The 21,396-nt window shown below is 42.3% G+C and overlaps 1 protein-coding gene across 1 annotated transcript in view; it reads left to right on the forward strand.

Moving 5' to 3' along the window:
* Positions 1–4,842: 4,842 nt before the first annotated feature.
* fgd (faciogenital dysplasia) overlaps positions 4,843–21,396 on the forward strand; it is a 52,344-nt gene continuing 35,790 nt past the window's right edge. Inside the window, exon 1 of the mRNA XM_069723668.1 lies at positions 4,843–5,151. Coding sequence (XP_069579769.1) covers positions 5,130–5,151 — 22 coding nt within the window. The 5' untranslated portion in view covers positions 4,843–5,129. The remainder of the gene's footprint in view (positions 5,152–21,396) is intronic.

Raw genomic sequence — 21,396 nt, forward strand, 5'->3', positions numbered from 1 at the left:
GTGTACGGACCGCAGCCCTGGTGTCTGTCAGTATTCCCAGCTGGACGCCAGGAGAAGGGGAACTTCCCAGCTGTCGAAGCGCTCCAGGACATGATCACATTTCACACAATGCACAAAAACACCTCCCAACTGCTGTCTCGCTTAAATCTCGCTCCTCCCCCCTTCTCCCTCCTCTGCCTCTCTCCATACCACCCACCCTCTCACACACACACACACACACACACACACACACACACACACACACACACACACACACACACACACACACACACACACACACACACACACACACACACCCCTTTCCTCCCCTCTCCCTTCAGAGATACACCCACAAACTAACAAGACCCAGTTTCTTTTTGACCTTTGGGACCATCAGCACTTCCTGTCCAGGCTGTGGAGGCCAGTTCTCTACCCAATTAATACTACACTGATTTACAATAAAAACATAAAACACACAAATTTAAAAGAGAGAGAGCAAATAAATTATAGAAACTTTTAAATATTGTTTAAAATCTGGACTTCTACAAGATCTACAAGTGCAAATGTAATTGCTCTGAATTAGCAGATTACTGCCACTGAATCTTGAAAATGTGAAGAGTTAAAATTCTGCAACAAAGGATGGAAAAATGAGTATAATATCCTAAATCACATCCTACAGTGCAGATTATATCATGCAATTTAAACCTAGTTTCCAATCAATTTTGTCTGATGTGCCTCTGCTGTCCGACAAAATGAGATCAAGTATCCTTTTATCACCTCATCATGTTATAAATGTTTTTAAACTTCTGTTATTCAAGAAGTTACTAAACACCATTAGTTTAGTATAAATGCTGCTATTGTCCCTCGTCCTCCTGGATTTTTCAACATTTAGGCCATGTATGTATCTTTCCCCGGTTTTTACTTGTAGGTCTGCAGTTGGGTCTCTTGTGGTGAAAGCTGAATGATTCAACCCATAATTTTTTTTTTTTAGCAAACTATGTTTATTTTCTAGAGGAAGATAATTGGTTAATGTGTCAAAATAAAATACCAGCAGCCTCACTAAAGTACAACCCTTTTTAAATTGTGTTCATTCTCCTCCTACTGAGATTTAACAAGTCAAAATATCTTATCTTTTTGAAGTTACTCCAGAACCTTTCTACTCCCACTAACTGCAGAAGGACCTCCTTGTGTACAACTACTCCTGTTTGGGAAGGACTGATCTAAATATTACTCAGCCAAAATGTACGTACTTGTGCTGAAAAGTACAAAAGTTGCTTTTTTTTAAAATATATATATAAGATTTCTCTGACACGGTTCTAAAATGGAACATTTCCTCTGGGTCCTCCTGACTTTAAATATCTAATTAAGAAATTATCTACAAAGAGGTAGCCATCATTTATCTGTAGGAAAGCTCTACCAGAGATATCTGTGCTTGGGCGATTGGGCCCAAAGCGAACACATGGATTATTATTTGACGAGTTAAAAAAAAAAAAAAAAAAAGTTCCATAAGAAATGTTGCCAGGAGATTGGTCATTTAGGAATCTCGTTATTTTGTGTTGGCAAACTGAAGCAGCAGACACTGATATGCCCAAACGTTTGGTCCCTAATGTGGCTCTAGTTCCATAAATGCTGAATACTGCACCTCCCATAATGCTACTCAATGGGGAGTTTGGAAAACCGCCTCAACAGACACAGCTGACAAGTCAACTGAACTTAATGAGTAAAACTGGTGAAGCTTTGTGTGCCCTGAAACATTTAACTATAGCATTGGAGCTTATGTACACCTAGTCGTCCTCTCAGGAATTAAAGCTGACATCAGTTAAATTAATGACTGACCATGCCACAACAACACACTGATAGTGCAGTTAAATGAGTTGCTTCCATTTACCATATGTCCCGCTGATTGAATTTGAATGTCAGCGTATTAATGAGAGCCAGAGGGAAAAGGTCAATTCACTGACAGCTGATGACATCACTGTAGCAACAGTGGAGCCATTGTTGGTACCAGTCTTCTTTTATGTGCTCCCTGAACCGGCAGAGGAAATATGGGTCAGTTGGCATCATTCAGTCTATTAATATGCAGGTGCCTTGATTGTACTCTGGATGGAGGGGGGACTCTTGCAGCAGAACAGCTGTTTCATATCTCAGCTGATGCACTATGACGATTCACCACTTGGGGTCCCTGTACTACAAATGTTGACATCTTCACGAGGAGTTTCAGCCCTTGCAAGTTACTTCAGGGTCTATTGTTGGCCTTGAAAGAGAGACTGAGTGTTTGTTTGCTCTTACAAAGAGTCTTCTTTATGCGCGTCAGCTGGTGCTGTCATGTGATGAATCCATGTGGAGCCTGAAAGAGCAGAGAGCCGAGATCAACACCAAGAATCAGCACCGTGCACATGCCTCACATGGATTAATTTCCAACATACACAGATTTCTGAACAGCTCTGCTGGAGCAGAAATAATGCAATTGAGGATGTTCACAAATTTATGACCATGTGGAGTGTGAGCTCAGCCTCATGATGGGTTGGAGCATTCCTGAGTCCTGACACTGGACGTAGGGTGTGAATGTCCTTCTTGCTGTGACTCAGATCGTCTGTATTGTCTCCACACAGCTGTTGGTGTGGTCTCACAATGGCAGTTTCGCCTCTGTCAAATGACACACATGATGAAGTGTTGACACACAGTACGAGGCTTTAATTTGCACCTGAAACAGAGAGAACGAATAAAGACTGGCATGCCCAGTCTAGAGTGTGATTAGTCATATGATTGAAGCATTTACACCATGAGAGTCTCAGACAAGTGTAAAAAGCTCTGGTGGCTCATCTCACACTTCAACTTTCGCACTCATCTTTCAGCTTGGCTCCAGTCCTCCTTCTCCATTAGTCCTTAATTGTATTTTTCCATATATCGCCTTCTGTCTCTCACCTTTCCCCCCTCTCTATTTAATTCTTCCTCCTCTCTCTTCCTCCTTCCCCCTTCTTTCTCTGAATGCTGTTGTTTCACTCCGCTCACTCTGCTTGTGAGTGGTGGAGCCCCAGGGAAGCGGAGCAGAGGATGTATCCCAGGGGGCTGTTTGGTGTTCTGCTTTCTGTGGACCAGCATGCCCCACACAGACTGACAGTCGTGCACTCAGGGGCACGGGGCCCCAACTCTATTTAAAACACAAGTTCAGTCATCCACAAAACATGCTGCCTTTCAAACTCTGCACTGACATGTTCAGAATTATCTCTAAAGGAAAAAAACTCAAAAGGACAGTGTGTTTTCTACCCTTGTATTTGCTTGTCTGCAAACTGGAAGGTCATGATCACTAAAATATGGGATTAGAAAGCAGTCAGAGAGCTGGAATAAATTTGGGAAGAGGTGAAATATATATATATATATATATATATACAGTTTATTAGAGAGTACCAAAGGTCAATGAAGTGTCTTTCTGCCTGGCAAGCAGCCAGATGGGAAGGCATTATCATTGGAGACCCTGCTGTTGTCTGTGTTGATCTAAGGCTGATGACACGTGTGCAGCAACAGCAGCAGTCACAAAGGAGGTTAATGGTGCATAGTGAAAAGACATGAGTTTTAGAAAAGATTGGGGGGGGGGGGGGAAGAGGGGTTGCACAGTGTCTGCTGACAACAGAGAGGGGGTAGAGGGGTGAGTGGTTTCTGAAGATGGGCTGAAAAAATAGTATAGACATCCAAAATATTAGCAGCAAAATGTACTCAAAGTCTCAAAAGTAAAAGTACTAGTTCTGCAATACAAAGTCCCCTGCAAGCTAATATGATATTAAATTATAGAATTGTTGCAGTTGCAGTGCAAATCACTCGTATTTACTGGTAGCTGTGTGTGTGTTTTTTCAGCCTAGGGGTTGGCACAGTTGGATGATTGAATGTTGTCACACAAATGTCCTTCTCTGGATTTCTGTAATCGCGGAACTATTGGATTAGGTAATGGATTAGATTTACTAGCTAGATTTTTTTTCTAGCTATATCTTTTAGGCTGAATCAAACCATCTGGTGAAGGAGAATATTTGGGATTTAGGAGCCCACTTTAGACACTAATTCATGGTACCATTGGTCTAATTTTTTTTTATTGTATTTTAAAATGTCATCCTATTTTCTGATATAAAATAAATTACTACAGTCACATGTAGTGGGTGAAAGGTATAATATCCATCTGTAATGTAGCTAATAGAGTATAGGAATAAAGTGGTATAGAAGAAAAATTACTCAAGAAAGGTACATATGTGCCTATTCATAAATATTTATTAATATAGTTTGTTTCTTTCCACCACTGGGCTGGTCAGTACTGCCATTACTTGGCACTACACTACTAAGAGAAGCCATAAAACAAATTCTGAAAATTCAAGATTTTGTTTCCTTCTTCAGTCAGTTCATTGTTGCTTTCCACAATGATCCACAGAGGCAGCTGACAGCATCCACTGCAGGCTGGAAACTGAAGATAATCAATTAAGGGATGGAGGAGAAAGCCTGAGCAGTGACATGGAAATGCAGTGCCAGTTAGTGTTCGTGTTCCAGGATCTTTTTCCACACTAATAGGCAGATGTGGATTCTTCAGAGCAGGGCCATCCAGTGAAATAGGCCTCATCCTTTTCATGACTTCACGTGACAACTCATGTCATGAGTGTGCGCCGATGGGCAAGTCAAGAATGCAGAAGAGGACATGCAGTGATGAGTTAAATTAAATAGCGTAACTGCGGCATCAGTTTTAAAGTCGAGTATCTTCTTAAGGCGTAAATTAAAACTTTTTTTTTATGCATTTCTTTTCACTCCAGCAGTCAATGAATGGGGCTTGCCGTGCTCGCGCCTCGCACCGGCGGGAACGCGCCTTTTATTTTTCCAGCGGCACATAGGAGAGGAGTTCTGTCTCCGGAGAGGGAGGAGAAAAGGGCTACATGGAGGAATATACTGCTCTTATTCTGCACAGAAACTGACCCGGATAACACCTCTCGCGTCCGTTAGGAAACCATGAAGTGTCCTTAGTGGGTCTGTGTGTTTTTGTCGGCGAACAGGAAAGAAGGGGGGCTCCTGAAGTGCAGAGTTTAAGTCCACCGTACGCTGGAGCCACCGCTGTTGCCAGTTTCTCCGAGAAAAGGACGGGTTCAGCAGAGAAAGAGCGGAGGAGAAGTTTGTGCAAAATGCAGGGGGTTTCAGCTACTGGTAAGTGAACTGCTCTTCTAAATGAACACGACTCTTCCTTTCTGCCTTTATCAAAAACTCTCTGTGGTTTTCTTAAGTTTCATAATGCCTTTACGCCTAGTAGTATTGCGCACAGGATTTGAATTCCAAAATGCTTTTGCCAGCTGTCAACGGGGCAGCTGCAGGCCCCCATCACAACTCCAAAACAACGCAAAGAGTTGTTGCAGCTTCATAAATACAACAGAGAGGAACATTTAACGCCTGGTATACTTGGAGGACTGAGCTGACAGGGCAAGTATAGGAGTAAAGTCGTGCCAAACGCTGAGAAGAAGGCGCTCTGACCTCACTTTTGCCCCAGTCCGACGCAGGGCCCCTAATGAACACACACAGACATGTGTGGCGATAATTTGATCGGAAATCAAACTACACTGATTTCTGATAAGCAGAAGAGGACTCATTCATTGTCTTCCTTACTTCAGTGTGTGTGTGTGTGTGTGTGTGTGTGTGTGTGTGTGTGTGTGTGTGTGTGTGTGTGTGTGTGTGTGTGTGTGTGTGTGTGTGTGTGTGTGCACACACCATCAGAGCCACAGTGTCCCTGTGAGGAATGTGATTTGAGTGGAGGAGAGTGTGTGTGATGCAAAGCCCATGAGATTTGAGGTCTGTTGACTAGAAAGTGTTTGTCCATCTGTCTTGTATGGGACAGCAGGAGGACATGTTGGTGTTGGAGTGAAGAAGAGTGTGTGTGGTTTCCTCTGCTATGTGGGTTAGCCATGGTTTTGATGGTGAAATAAATTCAGCAGAACCTCACTGGCATTTCTGTTCCACCACAGGCACAGAGGAGGGGTGTCATTGTTTTGCTTTTCTTAAACGGACTGTCCGTTATCTGCCGTGTCCACATCATTGTTTAGGGTGTTAGGCGTTGTATTTTGCATGGTCCTGAGGTGACAGATCTGGGGCATTTGGCTTAATATTCCTCATAAACACAATAAGTTGCTGTGAGAACCAAACTCCTTAGAAGATTCAGCTACATTTCAAGATGTGAGGACGCAGACAAAAGAAGGGGGAGGGTTTTAGAGAGAAGGTGATAGAGATGAAGTGCTGATGGGACAATATCAGGCTGCAGCAGAGGTGAGCTATGCAGAGAGAAAAAGAGAGTGTGTTTGTTGTGAGACTCGGGGGAGGAATCGATCTGCCGTCCTCCTGGCTGACTTTCTTTTTTCCGGCAGTCCAGCAGTGTATCGTTTCTCTCCCCCCCACACACACACATTCATTTCCAAGGCCTTCCCTTTTTTGTTTTTTTCTTACCAGTTCCCTCTTTCTCTCCCACACTGTCCCAGATCAATCTCTGCCCCCTCATCTCTCTGCCTGCCTCAACCCCCCTCTCCAACACACACACACACACACACACACACACACACACACACACACACACACACACACACACACACACACACACACACACACACACACACACACACACACACACACACACACACACACACACACACTGCTCTACTGCTCACTGCAACTGCCATCAGATGAAAAATGTCTTCTTTTTTTTCCCCCTTTTCTTTTCTGATGTTCCCTCAACTCGATTTCTTCCACATGGGAGCCCAACCAGCCCGTGCACTCTCTAATGCTTATTTTTGTGTTTACGATGGGGGGGTCAAAAGGGTTGCAGGCTGCTTGCATCAAACCAGTGGAGAATCTATTCAAATAAACCACATCACAAATAAACTGCGGTGGAATAGATAGCATGCCTCTCAGTTTGAGGTCCACCTCAATCCTCAGACTTGTTTCCAACTTCATAAACTTTTCCTGATAGACTTCGATCTCTGTCTTACGCTCTTTGGTTGCTCTATGTCTCACTGATGAGCTGGCAAATGTCTCCTCCACCGATGTGGGCCGACGGTGGTCCATGTGTGGCAGCTAGATGCTCTGGCATGGACATCCTGGCGGGCTGTTTAGATTATTTATTATTAACAAAAAGCTATTGGGCCTGTCTGTGTTTAACCGAGCCAATGTAAACATCTCCCCTCTGTGTTAGATAAACACACCGCACGGGAGTCAGAGAGCAGGGTGGTGAGAATATTATCTGCCCAGCTGAAAAAAAGCAGGAAGGAATTTGCAAGATTGGACCACTGTTTTGTTTAGCTGTGAAGTGATGAAGATGGAGACCCCAAAATTGTCCGTAGTTGGTGTTGGTGGCACAGTGTCTGGAGAAAACAGCCTTATTTAACACATTGTGGGTTAATCTGGTCCTGCTAGTACCACATTTAAAGCACCTGGTTTTTATCATCACATATGAAATTGAAACAATAAACGGTTATATAGGACTGTTTTGAACCCTCCAGGGAGGAATTTCACGTTCCAGATATGAAGTAAATCTAACAGAAGAAATTTTCCTCTTGCTGCACATCCCCTGTAAATCCACAAGTGCTATCCTGAGTTGTATGTAGCCGAAGTATACATTAAATACATCAGGGACTCAGTCAGCTTTAGACTTTAGGAACTATTTCTTGGTGATCTGGAAGCAATGACTGTTCCCGTCATTGCAGAGTCTTGTAGTCATCGTGAAGTGCCATAATGCAGCGCAACGAGATCTTAGACATTATATAGAAGTACAAAAGCAAAACCTGTGCTCACTGACTGAATCTGGATGGCAAAGAAGTGCTGGGAGGATGAATAAACTGCTTTTGTAAAAAATAGCCCGAACACATAACCCCCTAAAATATTAGCTGCTGAGTATTAGCTGCCTGCTGTAACCCAAACAAAACTATAAGACTATTGAGGGAGGACCAAAACAATTTGCTGAAAGACTCCAACGAGTTTAACGATGCAGGTTCTTTGCTACAAGCGACCACTTTCACATACAAGTTAATCCATGTTAAGAATATTGATTACAGACCCACTAACTCTGAGTCGCTCTGCTCCATCAACACTACAAACAGTAGAGTCTCTTCTTTTTTTTGATATGCAGATTTTAAAACGGTGAACCTGTTTCCAAATGACTTTAGACATTTCCGTATTACCAGGTCATGTCCTCAATTATTCTGTCCTGATAACTGTAAAGAGCTATTATCAGCACATGAAATTAGCACCTGACATTTCAACTTCTCTTTATCTCTGAAAGATAATTGGGATAGTTTCAGTCAGCTCCTATCACTGAGCTTTGTGTTCACACTGACACAAGCAACATACTGATTAATACTGAGCAACAGACCAACGTGGTGAATTCCTGTAAGAAAGGATCCCTTACATCTCCCTGCTCCTCCATGTCTCTTTCTCATCTATTTATATATATGTGTGTGTGTGTGTGTGTGTGTGTGTGTGTGTGTGTGTGTGTGTGTGTGTGTGTGTGTGTGTGTGTGTGTGTGTGAGAGAGAGAGAGAGAGAGAGAGAGAGAGAGAGAGAGAGAGAGAGAGAGAGAGAGAGAATGACTCAGTTCCAGGGCCATTCAGATCTTCAGGCTCTTTCCTGGCCTGCCTGAGTGTCACATTGATTTCCCTAATGGTGGTCATGTGTGGGTCCTGCTGCTGCGAAGACTTCAGCGAAGACGACACTGCAGTTTGTGTTGAGTAGAAAGGAGGCCTCAGAAGTGATTGACCCCGTTTCTGACAGGTTGTCTTTGAAAGTTTTTTTCAGTGTTTTGCAGTCCTACATCTCAATCGCGTCTTACAAAACAGACTGGTATTTTAAATAAAGGCTCGCTGTGTGCTCCCTCTGTAAACCTGCAAACTGAACCTTAAGCGTATTTGCCTGAGCTTTAACAGATTGTAAATGTCTCTTGTCACCTCAAGTTGCAAGACTGTTTATGTAAATGACTTCAAAGGTCGCCTCTGATAAGATAGTGCTTTATTAGTTTTGCAAGTGTGACATTAGAGAAGTGTTGCAGGGCAGGCACACATTCAGTAAGACACATTTTCATGAGGATGAGGACTTGATACACAGTCTGAGAGCATTTAAACTGAATTTTGTGGGATTAGACACTGGTTTGTTTTGATGGAGTCCCCACTGACCCGTCTACAGACACAGTGAACACACTGTGTCGTCGTACTGACACTCCTGTTTAACAGGTTCTTGCATCAGTTGCAGGAAAGCTGCTTTGAAAGGTGTGTTTTGAATTGTGGACTTGTGACATCAATATGCAATTATACAGAAATGTGTCTACTGTTATAAGCGATTGAATAAGGATATCATTGCAACTTCCAACCACTACTACCGTTTTATTTAAATAGAAATAGCCCACAAGACAGTGGCTCCTTATCCAAATATGAAATAACACCTCATCAAAGGGTTTATCTTATTGTACTTTTACCAAAGAGTTATTTACTTTAGACATTTGTGGCTGCACCATAAGCTTTTAGAAACACTGGTAGACATTTTTTTTTTTTTTTTTTACCATTTTCTGACATTTTAAAGAACAAACGACTAATCACTTAATCGAAGAAAATAAGCGACATATTAATCTACAATAAAAACGATCATTATTCGCAGCCCTACGCCTGACTCTGATTTGGCACGTTATCAAGAAAGCTGAAATACAGTATGTTAGTTGCCAATGTATTAGATACATTTAGCTAAAACTAGTGTAGTCTAATACAACTGTGATGCAATAAATCCTACATTCATGAAGGTTATGATTCATCATTTATGACATAATGACCATTTTGGAGCCTGCGTCCTGGTGTTGCCATTATTTTGTCCTCCCTGTTTATATAAAAGAAGGAAGACTATGTTTGACAGATTTTTGGTCACACTGCTGCTGGAGTGTTGATAAGAATTTGACCGCGAGGACAGCAGCCGAGTCAGATACTGTTTGGTATTAGGATGTTTCTGTTCGGAGTCGTAGTCCTTCCTGCACAAAATGTTTATACTGGAGGTCTCTCGGTTTAGGGTCTGGCTAACACACACACACACACACACACACACACACACACACACACACACACACACACACACACACACACACACACACACACACACACACACACACACACACACACACACACACACACACACACACACACACAGAAGGCGGAAGTGACCTAGTTTTCCTAAATGGTACCAACTGTTGAGGCCTTCTAGAAATGAGCAGAATTACTCGGTGTCACCCAATAAAGGACTGACATGTTAGAGGTTGAGCATTACCCCGGAGACTAAATTAATCTCATCCCGGTCGTCGAGATGTATCAAATTGTATGTAAGCCAGATGCTCGTCTGGAGAACTTTTAAGCTTCTGGAGAGCGGGGGTGCTTTTTGAGGATGATTGGCCATCTCTCCACAGCCACTCTAAAAAAATAATCTAAAAATCAGCAGTTTGGCTTTGAGCTGTGAGCTCAGCTCAGTAGCCTTTTCACACCCTAAAACTTTATCTCTCAGTTTGGGGAGGAGAAGGTCAGTCTCTTTACAGTCTTTTGTGTCTGTCTGTCTCTGCGTCTCTTCTCCAGTCTGCTGTCTGTCTGGATTGGAGCTACCCTGATGAGGGGGATTTTCCTGGGAAAGTCATATGGAAAGGAAAAAGAAAAAAAAGAAACAGAGCCTTAATAGTAAAAGCATGTTCCATTCTATTTCTCTTCCTTTGTGTGTGTGTGTGTGTGTGTGTGTGTGTGTGTGTGTGTGTGTGTGTGTGTGTGTGTGTGTGTGTGTGTGTGTGTGTGTGTGTGTGTGTGTGTGTGTGTGTGTGTGTGCATTTTATGAGTTGAGCTCCTTTCTAGCACACTGCAGGCATTGTGTTTTTCCTCTCAGATCATAAGAAGAGCAGGCTCTCTGGAATCAGGGCTTCCTGTCCACACTGGGGCGAGGCAGGGGGATCTAGAGAGGAGGAAGAGGAGGAAGGGGGAGAGAAAGGGACAGAGCCAGGTGGAGGTCACCTTTAGGTTAAATGGTGAGCATCAGCACACTGAAAAAGTAGCTCCATTGCAGTTTTGTCAGGTAGATAAATCGACAAAGCTCGGAGGTAACAAGAAACCAAGGTGCAGAAAACACCAGTGACATATTTGACATCATTTTGAAAAATTCAAATTCAGTTTGTATTGACAAAATTCTCCACTCGGACTGAATCTCGGTCACAATTCTTCAAAAGATAATCCTGGTCATATTTAACTGCCAATAAATCCCATAAAAAACAAAACAAACCCAACAATGAGTGCATCTGTTGTCTGTGTATGTAAACCCTGTTATTGCTTACACCCCTGTGCCATAGACATCCATCACTGTCCAAAAAAACCAATGAGCCTCACCATTGTGCTGGGTTACTTCTTACAATGAAGAAACTCTCTTGTTCAGCCAATTCTGCAGCTGAAAACAGTCTACTGTTCAAGCAGCGTTTGCTCAAATCTACAGTTCCCATCTGAATTTATATATTCATAATCCATTTTTATAAAGATTTTGGAACCTTAGCTTGGACTGCTTTTGGTCTTGTCATGTGATTTGTTGACAATAACAAAGTATTGAATATCACCAGCCTTATCCTTTTTAAGAAATCCTCATCAACTTTGTTTATGTTTGTTGGTATGCTTATTATTGTTTGTTTAAGGAGGGAATATAGTTTAGATGGAATATTAGAACGGTATAATATTAATACAAGCCTTAGCAATCCAGTATTGGGCAGGCTGTACTGTTTTTAGATTGATCATTTATGATCCTTTAGGCAGATATTGGTTTCCATAGATAGCTCTGTGGTATAAAAAAATCTTCTAGAAACTCACTTAGATTTATTAATTTTATTTCAGGTCTACATTATTTTAGATTCTGTTTACGAGCAACAACAGCTACTAAAACTCCCAGAGTTACCACTTTCAAGGACGCTCATCTGAGTTTTTCGAGGCAGTTGCATTAACAAGCCAGTCAATAGCCAAATATGGACGTGTGCGTTTAGTTCTTTCTTGTATTACATTGTTGCTGCTTGTCTGTCGGCCATTACTGTACTTGTTGGTGCATCCTTGAACACACCACCAGTGACCCTCAGCATCATTTCCACATCCGGATGGTGTAACTGACAAAGATATTGATTACTCATCTGAAAAAGGTTGAATTTTATACCACAGTGAAATGACACCGGTGGCTTCCCGCAAGGTTATAAATCAATGTAAAAATACAATATGCTTTAGAGAATTGTCAGCAGAAATGTAAACTGTACGTGATTTGCAAACTTTGCAAACTTTTCATCTTTCATCTGTCTTGCTTGGTTGAATCCCCTCCATCCCCCCCAACGTCCTCTGAATCACCACATACACTCCTCCATTCACACTCACTCACCTGATGGAGCCATAAACCATGTTGTAAATGTCTTCCCTAGTCTGGCTGATTGCAGCCAACAAAGGCAGCCTGTGTTCAATTCTCCATGCTCTCCCTAGGGTGCCCTCTCACCCTCCACCCACCCCCCACCACCACCACTGCTTTGCCCCTTCTGTTGTGATTAACCATTGTCTCCCTCTCTTTCCTCTTCCTTCCTTTAAGCCTGTGTATTTTTGTTACCGAATAAATCAGACGGAGAGCTAGACTCTGCTGCTTAAAGCCAACACTTACTGTAAATGACCTGCTTAACATTTTTCACATATTTTTTTTTTTTTACTTCACACTTTACACTGGTGGGCTACACACACACACACACACACACACACACACACACACACACACACACACACACACACACACACACACACACACACACACACACACACACACACACACACACACACACACACACACACACACACACACACACAGTGTCAGAGCCTGTCGGTCAGCAGGAAACTCTAAACTTTTCTTTGCTCTATTCTCCCTGTCTCACACCAGTCTTAGCCTGTCACAGAGTAGCTCCTTTTCAAATGGCACGACTGTTTGAACAGGGCCCTCATTTAGTGCAGTATAAGGCACCACCAGAGTGTCAAAGTATTGTATTGTTTGCAGCCTTTTTGTATTGGATGCCTGCATTTTATGGTGACGGCCCTTAATGCTTTGAGTGTTTTGTTTTTTTGTCTGAGTCGAGAGGAAAGAGGCTGTTGTCACTTCTTTTTAATTTATTAAGACTACAGATGTATTTGCCTTGAATAAACTCGCATGCTTTGAGAGTCTTATCACTCCAAATCTCTGCTGTTTCTACAGTTACTCCAAAAATACGTTAGAAACAGCTTTTCCTACATTAACCTTTTATTTTTTTGTGACACAATTTTATAATGTGATTGTATTGCTCACATATTACCCCCAAAATCTCTGCACAACTATTATTGTACCACTAGGTGGCACTGTTATGTTACTCCTGGTAATATATAGAGTAGATAAAAGGAGACAGGAGACCCCATTTTCTATAGTCTGAATTTGAACTAACAAGCAAGATACATTTTCTGAAACAAAATTATGATTTTTTTGTTGTTGTTGTTGTTTTGTTTTGTTTTTGTTTTTTTTGTTAGATCAATCAAATCTTTGCTCTTTCTTTGTGAGTTACTGGATGATTTTTGGCCTCTAAGATATTTTTCTAAGAGAAGTAATTGCTCTTTGGTTAAAGTGGTCAAAAGAAGTACATCGAGTACTGTGCAAATGTATCACAGAGGCATCTGATTGCTCCCAGACTCATTCTACTGCAAGGCTAGACTCCATACAGCCAGAGTCATAAAGAACCTTTTTCAGAGACAAGAAGAACAAAACGTCTCTAGAACAGATCGTATGGCCTCACTGAGCCCTGATCTTTACAACGTCGAGTCAGTCTTGGTTTCCAGGAAGAGACAGATACTGACAGCCTAAATCTACAGAAGCATTTTTCTAACTTCTGCAAGGAGCTTTCACCTTTAGAGAATCAAAAGCAAAAAGGTTGGAGACCAATGGTTTTAAGCATGTTTTATTTTTTTTTTTTATAATAGGAGAAATACACAATTTTAAGTCGTTGCCAAAAGTAAAGTATTTGAAGTTTTTAGGTTTAGTTCATTATTATGACTCTCTCTGGTGCCTTACTGGCCTTTTTTGGGGGTTCCAGACATATCAGAAGCTCCAGCCGAGCTGCTCTCATTCTGGGTGACATCGAGGAGCTTCACCCTGAAGGTCACCCTGGCAACAGCAGGCTGACTCTCTATTCTCCCATTATAGTCTGCGCTGCCCCTCAGCCATTTATCATGCTCTGCTTCTGTAATGACTTTGTGAAACAGGATGGCTTTGTTATATCGGAGCAAGATCTGGACTCAGCTTTAATGGCTGCGGTTTAAAATGACTTGCATTTTTGATAGTCGTTAAGATTTTCCCCATCCTGATGTTGAGGTGCGTCACCCCAGACCCTCCTTTTGTTTTAAAGCATCACCCAGGGATTTCAACTTGTGAGTTTATACGGCCACTTAACTGTACTGCCCTCTCCCAGCATGCCTTGCCCATCCACAGCTCTCATCACAGGACAGTCATAACACCCTGCACCTAATGAGGAGATGAGAGCTACATCCACACAGATGAATCCTGTTCCGGTGGCCGCCGTGGACTTTCTTCCTCTTGCAGTTATTTCAGAGTGCGAGTGTGAGTATGTGTGTGTGTGCATGTTTGGAAACCCTAATTCACTAACAAGCTTTTCATTAGATTTACATCGATCTTGAGGGTTCAAAATGTAATAAAACAACAAACAGTTTCAGGCTAAATCGGTGTTTCAGTGCATGTATGTCCGTGTTTGTGTGCGTATCTGCATGAAAGCATGCAAGTCAGCTCATTCCCTGAAAAGCTCGCTCTCTGCCTGAAGCTAAATTGTTGTAATTCATTTCTTTCAAATGCATCCTTGAAATATGAATTGCATTTACTGTAACTTGTTAAACTGCTGTCTATCACTGCGTTGCTCTTCAAAGGTGACTGATGAGTCTCATTAAACTACGACACACACACACATATCATCTGCTGGCCTTCTGCAGCGTGGCCCTCCTCGGGATCAATAAATGATAAACAACAGCAAAACAACTAGACGTGCAACATCTTCCTCTAATCTATTTGACAGCTGGGTGAGTGTGCCAGCAATGCACTTATAGGTGAACCACTCATAACCACAAGATACAAACCTTTTACAATGAGTAGCTTGTGGGCCCGCTTCTCTAAATGAAACGACTTCAAGGATTGCATCATTGTTGTATCTTATCCAGAGGAAGAAATGTGACCGAGTGCTCCTCTCGGTTTCAGGGTTTGTGACAGCCAAGGTCTTTGGAGTATAAATGTGTTGACTCATTCACAGCTAGACGGTTTGGATGTTTCGCATTCTGCTTTTGCTGTCACTGTTTTTTTTTTTTCAATTTTTTTTCTAGTCTAAATCCGAAGTCAAACAAATCCTCCAACCCATATGATCATATCAGACTCCCATTCAACTTCTCCCATGAAATATGAAGTCAAATATTTTCCACATCATAACTGTCATTCATGAAAGGTGCTCCTTCTTATTAACTTTCTTGTGATCCATCTGAAAATAATTCCATCACTTAATTAGATATTAGGCTTCAAAAAGCCTGTCTGTTTTAATGACAGGGCTGTGGTGCAATCAGGTTTCAGAGCGGGGCATCGTGTCCTCGGGTTCCCAATCAGATTGAGTCAGATCCACTGCTTACTCCTCCCCAATTCGTCCAAATATGGTCACTTCTGGCTCCAAACGACCAAAATGCGAAACCTGAGACTTCAAAACAGCAGTTCACAAATCAATAGGTGGCGTCACCATTGGTTGCTGCTTGGGAAAAACTCACATTATATAGACGTAATCTGAACTGCGACACTTCTCCGGGACATCAGATTGTTGTTATTTATACAACTGTTTCACTTTAAAGCGTTTAGAAGCACCTACACCATGATGTTTTGTGGGAGAACAGTTTCCAGAAGTATGGTACTGCAACTTCTCCCTGGAGTTGATTGTACTATAAAAGTTGTTGTTAATATACTTGAAATACTCTTTAGACTTCTCATCTCGTTTTGTAAATATACATTAAAGCACGTGACCATTAAAACTTATATAAGCCTAATTGTTGACCAGATTCTCTACATTTCATTCCAGGTGAAGCCAGACTAATAAACACATCGAGAGTTGAATGATGTTGGTTCAGTAAAGCGAGGGTCATTTTTCACTCTGCTCTTTTGGGTGCGATTTAGTTGCCTGTGCGATCCATCATGTCACATAGCTGCTGGTGACAAATGTCCTCGTGTGTTCGCTGGTGGAGACATACCCCTCTGATACGTACACATGTATATCTGCTACCCCTGCACTCTTTTTAACAAGATGCATCCCATGAAGCTTTTAATTTTGGTCGTAGGTGTTTTGCAATGAAAGTAAAACAAAGCAGTGGAAATAGTTTGTAGTTGAAAGGTTTCTGTGCAGGAAGAAGTGTTTCTGAGGTATCTCTGCATGTTTGCCTTCTGTTGTAGTGCTGACTGAAGCTAGCCGCACTACATCATCGCCCTCGCTCCACTTCTTTGACCCCTCATGCTTTCATTTCATTTTGTGCCAACGCTTTCCTCATTTGAACTATTTTTATTTTTACTCTCTGTTTCTCTTTCTATCTCTGCTGCAATGTAATCTCTACTGAGCCGTGCGTAATCACAGGCCATCTGGGCGCTGTGGGGAGAGATGAGCCTGCAGCTCATCAGATGACCAAACCCACCGTGGGTGGATGCACACTCGTGTGCATCTTCAGACACGTATATTCACACAGTCACACCTTTAATAGTTACAAACCATCAGAGGCTTGTTCACTTCTATCACACCTTTCAAGACCAGAGTCAAGGACATACACACCACCAAACAAAGCACTGCGGTGTAACACAATGGAAGTAATCGGCATGGCATTTGGAAACAAATCACACCTCTCTCAACACTATTTATTGATTTTTCACAAGCCAAATGTTTGAAGCTGATCAAAGGCAGTAAAAATGAAAAACCTAAATAATAAAGTCGGCCTCTAAAATGAGCGAAACAAAATGTGAATGGTTTATTATTTTGCGTCATCCAGACAGGCTTTGCTTTACAAAGAATGCAGTAATCTGACTTCCAGACAGGAATGCAGTTCAAATAACATGTCCTCTGTATTTATTGTCAACTGTTTCTAATATTCCTTTGTTTACCGTGTCCTGGATTCACTGCTCATCTTGTCTGATGGGCTGAAAGCTCATAAAGATCATTAGTAAGATGCTGACTGCTGCCTAATTCTGAAACCTGCCCCTCTGGTTTAATAGGTGCAGTATTGTGGAACAACACCATTAAATATTTGGAACCCCCTAATTACTGTATATTATAATAGTTCCACTGAGTTTTATACATTAAATTGGAGCACAACAGCAAAGCAGCACAGCGTGAGTATGTAATGAACCAAACCAAAGTTTTCTCCATAAGCAAAGGCAGCACCCACAATATCAAGGCTGTCTGTCAGTAAAGTAGAGCTGCAACAATGAGTCCATCAATCGGTTAATTGTTCGAACAAATTATTCACCAACTATTTTTATCATCTATTTGTTGATCTGAGGCATTTTGTAATTGAAAAATGCTGAAGTTCATTGATTCAAGTTTTTTAAATGTGAATAGTTTTTGGTTCCTTTAGTCCTCCATGATAATCAACTGAAAATGTCTTGGTTGTGGACTGTTGGTCAGGACGAGACGAGACATTTTAAGCAGCACCTTGAACATTGGAAGCGCTGGCCGACGTTGTTTACCATGTTCTGACATTTTAAAGATCAAATGGCAATAAACAATCAGTCAATATTAAAATGATAAAACTATTTACAGCCCAAAACAGTGTTATTGGTAATTACCCATTTCATTCCCTCAATGAAGCATTATACTGATGGATGTATTACACAAATAGAATCTTAAAATTGCAGATATATCAGTCTGTATCTACAATATTTGGTAGCAACTCTACATCCAGCAGACCCACCAGACTGCAGGAAGTCAAAGCTGGGATTGTGCATGGATCATGATTTTTTTTTCTATTTTGTTTCAATGTGTTGTGATGTATTAAAGATGCGACTTAAACTGTTTAGATATTAAACAATCGTGTTTAAACAAACAAAACAAACATGTTTTGCATGTTTCTTGTGTTTGTTTTTTCTAACACTGTGCTATAAAGCAGTTCTGCTAATTGATTTGCAATGTCCTGTTCGAAATTTCAATATACATACTTTAAGAAACAATACAGCCAGGTATCAACATTTTTTTACTTAAGAATAAACATTGCCTTCCCTATTTTTTTGAGGTGCTTCAATTTATTTAGCTGTTATTCTTAAAGGATGCCGTATCTAATTTTCTCCTCCACAACTGTTCTCCCTTTTTTTTGTTTTCGTCTTTCCTCTCTGCACCCACCATTTCCTCCGTGCCCCAGGGCCAGGCACCCTCAGACAGCAGGGGATCAGTGTAGAAATAAGTTTTCCAGATCTCACCAGCAGCAGCCAGCAAAGCGTTAACAGACTGGGAGAGCACTTCTAGTTCATCAGTTTTCTGTTGGGGGGGGGGGGGGGTAACGTCGATACACGGATTATGCCAGACTGCAGCCTCTTTGTAATTCAGATAAGACCCCTCTACTCCAGCAGATAAGTTTAAATATTAATAATGAATTAAAAGATTCTCCTCTGGGTGAAATATTAATGACTTCTTTAAAGAGAGGCTTTGGACTCCTCAGAGAGGAAGGCAAGGGACAGGGTGCTTGTTAGAGTAATTTAAAACATCTCTTTGATTTTTAGCTGCTGAATGTTTAAGGAGTTAATGTAAAGGTGGCTGTCAGGGTCGATATTTGAACAGGCAGATATTTGCAAATGAGCGTTAAAGATTCTTTTATACGATGACAAAAGAGGTAAACCAATAAAATCTGACACATAAGCTCGCCTGTCTTCATTCATACCTCTAATTTAACCTTATTTGCTTCTGAAAGCTTTAATTGATCCCTCTATTGAATCTTTGTGAGCGCATTTCCCCATGGCGAAAGCTGATCTGGAGGCTTACTGGGTCGTCATTAATGTGTGTCAGTAACAGTGGAGGACTAAAAGCTGTGTCCTTCCTTGACCTCTGTGCTCTGCAGAGGTTTGTCTGGTTGTTGTGTCTTCCCAGCGCTCCAGGACCTTCACAGACGTGTGAATGTGAACATTTTTCATTATCTCAGCTTCAGCTCGTGTGTGTGTGTGTGTGTGTGTGTGTGTGTGTGTGTGTGTGTGTGTGTGTGTGTGTGTGTGTGTGTGTGTGTGTGTGTGTGTCCCGTCATTTATGCGGATTTATTCACGTGCGCGCCTGTGTTGTTTCTCTGTGTGAGGACTTTTTGGAAAAATCCTGGAGTCGGGTCGGCAGGCTGTGGAATGTGAATTGTCTCCATGACAACAGCCCAGTGTCCTCCTTCCGGCTTTTATCCGCAGGGTGCGTGCCGAGGCAACCAAACCAAGTGTGCCACGGCATCAGCGCATTGATTGATCTGAGCTATTTAAAAAAAATATTTATCTATGCAGATTTCTCTACCGAGTTCCCTCTGACTCTAACTGGGCTAAGTCCCTCAGTGTGCCTGCAGTCAGCCACAACTAGATAAGGAGAGGAAGAGTGTGTGTGTGTGTGTGTGTGTGTGTGTGTGTGTGTGTGTGTGTGTGTGTGTGTGTGTGTGTGTGTGTGTGTGTGTGTGTGTGTGTGTGTGTGTGTGTGTGTGTGTCGATCAAATTGAGCGCAGCCCTTTGAAAAGCAGTTGACAGAACTTTGGCAGCCGTTCAAACAGTGTTGATGCTGCGCTTTGCATATTGTTGACAGCATTGTTGTGCATGTCTCTTGTGTTGTCGACCATTCGAGTCTTGGTGTGTGAAGAACTGTGGCAACATACGCTTCATTTACTGGGCAGTGTCATCCAGAGACAGAAGGGCAGTCACGGACACAGGGTTTGTTGGACCCGTCTCGTTGGCTGACCTTAAATTTTACATTAAATATTAAAAGAAACATCTTTTGTGTGTTTAAAAAAACAGAAGATGAGTGATATTTTCCATCTTTGTGCAGTTGTCCGAGTAACACTGTGAGGGTTTGGGTGGTATTGATGTTCCCATCGGACAGATGTGTGACAGATGCCTTCCTTAGGTCAGTGGAACGGAGAAGATTTAGACTAGTGTTAGTCGTCAATATTCCAGTGGGTTTATGTGGGACAGAGACTAATCACACAAAGTTTCTTTTTTGTGAACAGATGGAAAGAGATCATTGTTGTAATTAGTGAGAGTAGGAGAGGGTGACGGAAGGGCACAAGAGCTGTGCCAGCCTGCTCTATCCCTGTCAGTGAATCCATCTCTATCTCGATTGACTTCTTCCAGACTTTAACATGAAAATCTGTTTTCATTTTCTATTCTTATGGCTGAATCATACTTTGAGCGGCGATCTCTGCCTTACATAAGCTAAAAAGGGGTAACAAGATGGGGAGAGGTTCAACATTCCTCCCTAACCCACAGCTCACATTCCTCTGTTTGGTGTAAAGAGGGGGCATGAGCACCATGCCTCATTAGATAACCTACAAAGGCAAGGCTCTATTCTTATTGGAGATGTTTTGTTTTTTTCCCCCTCTCTGGTATGCCCTCCGGTGGCTGTGGCACCGATTCTCTATCTGGTCTTCGCCTCATGTGAGCAGGTTTCACCTCTCAGGTCCGCTGGGTTGAGCAGCCAGCTTTATTGCTGCTGAGAGCAGCACCTGTCCCCCCCCCCATCCAGCGTGATGCATAATTCACTATCCTGAGAATTTCAATCAGTTCAGCAAGAGGTGGCCTAGAATAGGCTGCTGGAGGTGAAAGGGGTTTACACTGGAGGATGTAGTTGTTGTCGCTTCACCACAAAGACAAGAGGATCAATCGGGCCCCATTTTAACCCACTTTCAGCCACTCGGCTCCCCTCCGATTTTAAAGCGCCTGCGTTTTCTGAATTTAAATCGAACACAGCCACCCATCCCCCTCATTACGTTCGCCATCTCCTCCGCTCCTCTCCTCACACCCAGCTCTAAATCCATGTTATCGTTTTGGAAGTGGGAATACTCCGTCGGTGTTTCCATGGTTATCGGTGGCATTCGTCTGTGGGTTCAGAGCCGGTGTCGGGCAATGTCACCCCGTCTTTCAGGCCGGTGTCAACTATTGAGTGGGTAGAGGGGCAACACAGAGAGATATGGAGGGAGGGGGTGGTTGTAATTATATGTGCATATGAAGAGGGTTGGAGCAGCTTGGGCGCGTCATCCCGGCAGCTTTTGTGATCCCCACGTCTGTGGGGGGATGTTGCACAGGGACATGGATGTACTCCCCGGAGACTTGTGGTAAAGTGGTTCCCCAAGAGATACA

This window comes from Brachyistius frenatus, unplaced genomic scaffold (genome assembly GCF_029030835.1).
Source record: "Brachyistius frenatus isolate BFR_SWC_R1_liver_20210118 unplaced genomic scaffold, ASM2903083v1 Contig_6, whole genome shotgun sequence".
Classification (NCBI taxonomy): Eukaryota; Metazoa; Chordata; class Actinopteri; family Embiotocidae; genus Brachyistius; species Brachyistius frenatus.